This window comes from Oncorhynchus kisutch, linkage group LG25, assembly GCF_002021735.2.
Source record: "Oncorhynchus kisutch isolate 150728-3 linkage group LG25, Okis_V2, whole genome shotgun sequence".
NCBI lineage: Eukaryota > Metazoa > Chordata > Actinopteri > Salmoniformes > Salmonidae > Oncorhynchus > Oncorhynchus kisutch.
The window spans coordinates 31,274,704-31,282,457 of record NC_034198.2 but is presented as its reverse complement, the minus strand read 5'-3'; the positions used below and the strand labels follow the sequence as shown (position 1 = coordinate 31,282,457).

Genomic DNA, 7,754 nt, shown 5'->3' with positions numbered 1-7,754 from the left:
AACCCTTACCCTTATTCTAACCCTAACCCTAACCCTTACCCTTATTCTAAACCTAACCCTAATCTTAACCCTAACCCTTATTCTAACCCTAACCCTAACCTTAATCCTAACCCTTATTCTAACCCTAACCCTAACCTTAATCCTAACCCTTATTCTAACCCTAACCCTAACCTTAACCCTAACCCTTATTCTAACCCTAACCCTAACCCTAACCTTAACCCTAACCTTAACCCTAACCCTTATTCTAACCCTAACCCTAATCCTAACCCTTATTCTAACCCTAACCTTACCCTAACCCTTATTCTAACTCTAACCATAACCTTAATCCTAACCCTTATTCTAACCCTAACCCCTAATCTTAACCCTAACCCTTATTCTAACCCTAACCCTAAACTTAACCCTAACCCTTATCCTAACCCTAACCCTAACCTTAATCCTAACCCTTATTCTAACCCTAACCCTAATCTTAACCCTAACCCTTATTCTAACCCTAACCCTAACCTTAACCCTAACCCTTATTCTAACCCTAACCTTAATCCTAACCCTTATTCTAACCCTAACCCTAACCTTAATCCTAACCCTTATTCTAACCCTAACCCTAACCTTAACCCTAACCCTTATTCTAACCCTAACCTTAATCCCAACCCTTATTCTAACCCTAACCCTAACCTTAACCCTAACCCTTATTCTAACCCTAACCCTAACCTTAATCCTAACCCTTATTCTAACCCTAACCCTAACCTTAATCCTAACCCTTATTCTAACCCTAACCCTAACCTTAATCCTAACCCTTATTCTAACCCTAACCCTAACCTTAATCCTAACCCTTATTCTAACCCTAACCCTAACCTTAATCCTAACCCTTATTCTAACCCTAACCCTAACCTTAATCCTAACCCTTATTCTAACCCTAACCCTAACCTTAATCCTAACCCTTATTCTAACCCTAACCTTAACCCTAACCCTTATTCTAACCCTAACCCTAACCTTAACCTTAACCCTAACCTTAACCCTAACCCTTATTCTAACCCTAACCCTAACCTTAACCCTAACCCTTATTCTAACCCTAACTGTAACCTTAGCAAGCTGTTTCTTATCAACCGATAGTTTGTTGATAGTATGACCATCTGTAGAGAACATAGAGATGGACTATCCAAATAAAGTGTGACCAAACTCTTAATGGGTCTAGAAAACCACACAATTGTTTTACCCACATTTTTACATACATTTTAAAAAATAAATCTTCATTAAAACCCATACCTCGAAACTCACATGGTTGTTTAAAAGTCCCGGTTGCATAAAACCCTGCCATTCCAGACAGGAAACAGAGTATCCGATCAGGTCAAAAACAGTGAAGACAGAAACTGTGAAATCTGTTAAAACGCAAAGCAAAAATAATGTTTTTTTAATGTGTTCACCACTTCACAGGGGAAAAATACATGAAACTCTCAACAACATCAAGAAACAGAAAAACGGCATAGCATGGAACGGTGTCCTTTTAAAGGCAAGTCTGTTTGTCGTGTTGCCTTTTTAGAACGATACGATTTACCAGTGGCTAGAGATGCACATGATAAACATAGGTTGGTGGTAACCGTTAGATAGATCACGTAAGAGTTTGACTAAAACCATGGAAACACCATGCACGTGTCCTCCCGTGGAGGATAGATCTAGAATCTCCTCATTGCCCCTCAGCAAAATGAGCCTACATTTAGTCTATTGGTCATATGTGTATATTTGACACTATGTTGAGGTCAAAATAAAAGTGTAATGCTTGTATGGTTTTAACCTCGAATACATGTTCATTTCATCGCCATCAATCAACTGCATTACACTAAAACTTCCATCACCACCAGCTATGCTCCACCATTACCAGCTTATCTTAACCGGAGTCACCAGTTAGCAAAGGACAACTTCTAAATATTATGCAGCAAAACAGCCAAATACTGTATATCCAAATCAGATTTTAGTAACTACATTGTTGGCCTGTTTAGAACACATCATTTACGACGGATTTGACAAATAATAACGGCGTCCTTGTCCTGTCCCCCACGGTCTGCGTTCCATTGATGTCTCACCATATGTTTTGGTAGTGGCAGAGTTACTTCTCGTGGCTTCCTCAAGGTAAACAATAACACTTTGTTACTGAGGGCCACCATCCTGAATACAGTAAGTGAGTCCAGGAAACTGCAAACGGACGCTAGATCAGTATGGTCGAAAAACAAATATATATGGTTTCAGAGAAAAGGGATTCTGACTGACACTGTCTCGTGTCTATGACATCATTAATCACAGAGGTACTAAACATAGGAATGTTTACTGAACCATAGATACTGACCCTTAGTTTAAAAGAACTACGTGGTTGTTTAAACTTACATTCTGTTACTTTCAATTCCAGTCCGAAGTGCTGTCACTGAACTTGTGTATATAAAGTGAAGAGAGTGTGTTTTGGCAGATGTAACCGGTCGATTTTTGTTCAGCGTCTTGGCCAAGTGTGTTTGCAATACATTGAGTAGCCACTGAGGATATTCAAGTTACAGATTGTATCCTTACAACGTTGTATTCAAATGAATTGACTTTATATCGCTCTGAATAGAAGTGTCATATACAATGCATATCCCTGTCTATCTGAGTTGAATGATCAGTCATTTAGTGACAAATTCAGGATATCAGCTACCACTTTAAAAATGGCTGTGTTACAGTTTGTATTACATAGGCACCAAAGACTGTCTGGCATCACCCAAAGTTGGGAAAACATATTTGTCTTTCCTCTCCCTGTTTCTGCATGGAACTGAGTGCTGAAAACATAGTTGAATATCTAAACATATGTAAACATACATTACATTTCAATATATTTACTATAGATATCAATATATGTTTATGAGCTACTCACTGAGCACCGACGCTGTTGCACAGATAACTTCCAGGCGTTTAGAAAATATATTGTATGAATATATTTATTATATATTTGTATACATATGTATTGCAGCCCTGACCCTCTGGACTGATATAGTGGTGATGATATTGTTTCTTCTACTCTATGACTATCATTGTAACGGTTATCACCGCTCTGGGTAACACTGACATCACTTAGTTAGATTGTAGGATTGTGGTTCACAAAAGGAGTCTCTATAGTACACTACTTTTTAATAGAGCCCTATGGGCCCTAGGGTGCCATTTGGGACGCACACAAACAGCATGGCGATCGCTAGCAACATCCAATGGTTTTCTGACTGCTGTGGGGTCAAAGTACACATATCAAACACTTAGATGGTCAGTAACCTCCAGGACATCGTCAGATTAAAAAACACACACACACACACACACACAAACACACACACACACACACACACACACACACACACACACACACACACACACACACACACACACACACACACACACACACACAGACACAGTCCTAAGCCATCTGTAGAAGTCTCTCAGTCTTCCAAAATTCCACAACCAATATTATTTTAGTTTTACAATGCTCTGTATTCCCATGTTTAGTATTCCCATTTTCCCATTCTCCACATGTCCACAGGTCTCTGGTTCCAGTGCTTCACTGCTGGACCTGCTTCAAGCTGAAATAGAGGAGAGAGAGAGAGAGACAGAGAGAGAGAGAAGTCAGTAAGATTTCAGCAGGTGTCTCGCAACCTCAGGCCCATGGACCAGAAATCTGTGGGATATTGATGCCATTCTGAAAAAGATGTTCAGCAGATTTAAAGGAGCTTCTCTGGAGAAGTCAAAAGGAAATGTCTGACACCAGACACATTTTGAGGTGGGCTATCCCTTTAACCGTCTGTGATGATGTCATATTTAAATCACTGAAGTCTACTGAAAGTCAGCCTCAAATATACAATTTTTTCCTCTGCTGCGTTCACTCAGATGCCTGGGTTTTCTGGAAGACATTTGTTTTAAAGAGGGACGACAAAAGACTTCAGAGCACAAAACCATCAGTAGAAGGAATTATACAATAATCCGATTTCACAATCTTTTCCTCATTATGCTGTCAGTTGTTAATGCTTCCCATTCCAGCTGTTCACCAATTTAAAACAAAAGCGAGGAGATAGGGAGTGTAAATCCCTCTGGTTTTTAGATGCCGTAATTACCGAGGGATTCTGGGTTTATCATGTCTCTGGTGATTATGTCCTACACTAGCCGCATTCTCTGCCATTATCACACAGAGACAAAGAGACGCCACAGGCGGCCATTTAAAAAAATAAATCTATTAAAACAAAGAGATAAGTTTGACTTGGGAGTGTTATTACCTAACAAAGATAGTTGCTAGTGAAAGTCTACACATCCCTTGCACAGTCTTCACAATTTGCTAAAAATGGATTACATTAAATGTTTTTCCTATTGATCTACACAATCTACTCCACAAGGGAAAATGGTCCAAATTACTAAGAAATACAAAATGACGATGCATTGTTTGCGATGCGTTGTTAAAGAGTTAATACCTTGTGAAAGCACCTTTGGCAGCCATTACAGCTGTGAATAATTGTATTATATAGAGTTTACCAACCTTACACAACTCTTAGGGCAACATACACTGGGTGTACATTGTGCTAATTTCCATGACATAGACTGCCCAGGTGAGTAGAGATGGAAAGTTAAGACATGGATTGGGTACTGTATGTGTGCCATTCAGAGGGTGAATGGGCAAGACAAAGTATTTAAGTGCGAGGTATGGTAGTAGGTGGCAGGCGCACCGGTTTGAGTTTGTTAAGATCTGCAATGCTGCTGTGTTTTTCATGCTCAACAGTATCCTATGTCTGTATTAAGAATGGTCCACCAATCGAAGGACATCCAGCCAACTTGACACAACTATGGGAAGCATTGGAGTCAACTGTGGAACGCTTTCGACACCTCGTAGAGTTCATGCCCCAATGAAATGAGGCTGTTCTGAGGGCAAAAGGAGGTACAACTCAATATTAAGAAGTGTTTGTGATGTTTTGAACACAGTGTATATCCATCGTTTTTGTCAGAATTGCTCACGATCACTAAATTTAGTTGGGAATCATCAATGGACAGCAATATGTCTCTGTTTTTTAAACATATTTAAGTCCTTTTATATTTATTTTCATCCGAACAAACTGCTGCCACCACAATACTTGAAAATACAAAAGGATCAACAACATTTAATTCACTCCATATTACTGGCCTGTATGACAAAGTGTAAAGAAGGAGGCCTGTGTTAGAAATCAACTCCAAATCATCCATTTTGTTTTCTACAAGGCCGTTGAGTAATACTGCAAGACAACACCGCAAAGACATTACCTTTTTGACCTAAATTAAAAACAACAGGTTTGGGTCATATCCAATACAACACAACACAGTGAAATCCTGTGTATTTTTAAGTACTGTGTTGGCAGCATCATGTTATGGGTATGTTTGTCAAATCCCAGGTCAAAAGTCTCTTTTGAAAACCCTGAGATAGTTTTATTTTTCAGCAAGAAATATACACAGATTTTTATGCCAAAGACACAACAGAATATCTTCAAATCTACTCAAACTTTATTTGTCACATGTGCCGAATACAACAAGTGTAGACCTTACAGCGAAATGCTTACTTACAAGCCCTTAACCAACCATGAAATTCAAGAAGAGTTAAGAATATATTTAGCAAATAAAGTAAAGTAAAAAAATAACACAATAACATAGGGGCTATATACAGGAGGCTATATACAGGAGGCTATATACAGGAGGCTATATACAGGAGGCTATATACAGGAGGCTATATACAGGAGGCTATATACAGGAGGCTATATACAGGAGGCTATATACAGGAGGCTATATACGGAGGCTATATACAGGATGCTATATACAGGAGGCTGTATACAGGAGGCAAAATACAGGAGGCTATATACAGGAGGCTATATACAGGAGGCTATATACAGGAGGCTATATGCAGGAGGCTATATACAGGAGGCTATATGCAGGAGGCTATATACAGGAGGCTATATACAGGAGGCTATATACAGGAGGTAACCAATGGAGGGGGGGGTCAAAGTAATAGTCTGGTGTTGAGTGTCCTGAATGGTCTAGTCTCAGTCCTGACTTAAATTTGCTTGAAAATCCGAGACAAGGTTTGATTCTTGCTATCCATCAATTATACCCTGATGAAGACAGCTTGGCTGTCGAAACGTTGGTTATTAAATCATTGCTTCTGAGCTCCTAGAGTGTGCAGCTCTTCTTTTCTTTTTCATCAATCTTTCCCAACCAAATTTATTGAGCTTCGGCAATTTTTACCAAAACAATGGACATACAGTGCCTTCGGAAAGTATTCAGACCCCTTGACTTTTTCCTCATTTTGTTACGTTACAGCCTTATTCTAAAATGGGTTAAATTAATAAATTATCTTAGAAGAAAAGCTGCTATGTAGAACCCTTAAAGGGTTCTTTGGCTGTCCCCATAGGAGAACCCTTTGAAGAACCCTTTCCAAAGAGTTCCGCCTGGAACCAAAACTGCTTTTTCAAAGGGTTATTCCTATGGGGACAGCCGAAGAACCCTTTTGGAACCCTTTGTTCTAAGAGTGGGTAGCTGCAGTTGTGCCTACCCCCATTTCACCTCTCACAATAAACACACACACACTCTTGTCTCTCTACACACACACGCGCACATGCACACACACACACACACACACACACACACACACACACACACACACACACACACACACACACACACACACACACACACACACACACACACACACACACACACACACACACACACACACACACACACCGTTGTCAGTATTCATATAATGGTTTGGCTTCAGACAAAGAGCCATTGCTATAAGAGCCATTGCACTTTAACTTTCACAGTTCAGTTCTGTGTGTGTGTGTGTGTGTGTCTCGAGACCAAACACGCAATAAAAATATATACATTCAATGTCCATGTGTGACAGAAAAATGTGATGCTTTATTTCTGCGGTCATCTCTTGACATTGAAATCCTGAGAAATGAATCCAACCTGAAATGTCCACCCATCCTTACCTCCCCTCCCCTCACCTGACTACTAACCCAGCTCTCTCATCCCCTGCACTCTCTCACTACCTCTCCCAACAAAAAGCTCTAAAGGTCCCGATGTCTGCAGAAATGTGACAGTCTGATTCCTAAACGGGCACTGAAATGCCTTACTAATGCTTTTTACAGTAGTGTGTATGTGTTTGTGTGTGAGTGTATGTGTTTGTGTGTGCACACGTGTGCGTGTGTGTGTTAGAGAGCGAGTGTGTGTAAGAGAGAGAGAGATAATCGGGGTGTACATGCGTGCATGCGTATGTGTGTGTTATTGAAGCCCATTGCAATGTCAGCATAGACTAGGCTAAAACAGGTGTAATTGATTTAAGGTGTGTAGAGAGAGAAAGCCTGCGAGGAGACAGAGACAGAGAGACTGTGTGAGAGAGATGGCAGGTGTGTGTGTGTGTTGAGTGCAGGTGCCCAAGGACAACTCTTCTCTTTATTTCTCCTCAATCTTTTGATTTCCTCTCCTCCACTTCCTCTCCTCGTCTCCTCTCCTCTTCCCCCTCTACTCTCTGAAAGCTTTGGCCTCGACATGGAGCTTTGACATTAAAGAAGCAGTGCACCTGCAATAACCTGTGCTAGAGGGGTGTGTGTGTGTGTGTGTGTGTGTGTGTGTGTGTGTGTGTGTGTGTGTGTGTGTGTGTGTGTGTGTGTGTGTGTGTGTGTGTGTGTGTGTGTGTGTGTGTGTGTGTGGTAACGTGAATGCCTGTCCTAAGGGTAGATGGT

The 7,754-nt window shown here is 40.5% G+C and overlaps 1 protein-coding gene across 1 annotated transcript in view; it reads right to left on the bottom strand.

Moving 5' to 3' along the window:
* Positions 1 to 1,376: 1,376 nt before the first annotated feature.
* LOC109880197 (zinc finger matrin-type protein 4) overlaps positions 1,377 to 7,754 on the bottom strand; it is a 139,266-nt gene continuing 132,888 nt past the window's right edge. Inside the window, exon 7 of the mRNA XM_031805102.1 lies at positions 1,377 to 3,581. Coding sequence (XP_031660962.1) covers positions 3,560 to 3,581 — 22 coding nt within the window. The 3' untranslated portion in view covers positions 1,377 to 3,559. The remainder of the gene's footprint in view (positions 3,582 to 7,754) is intronic.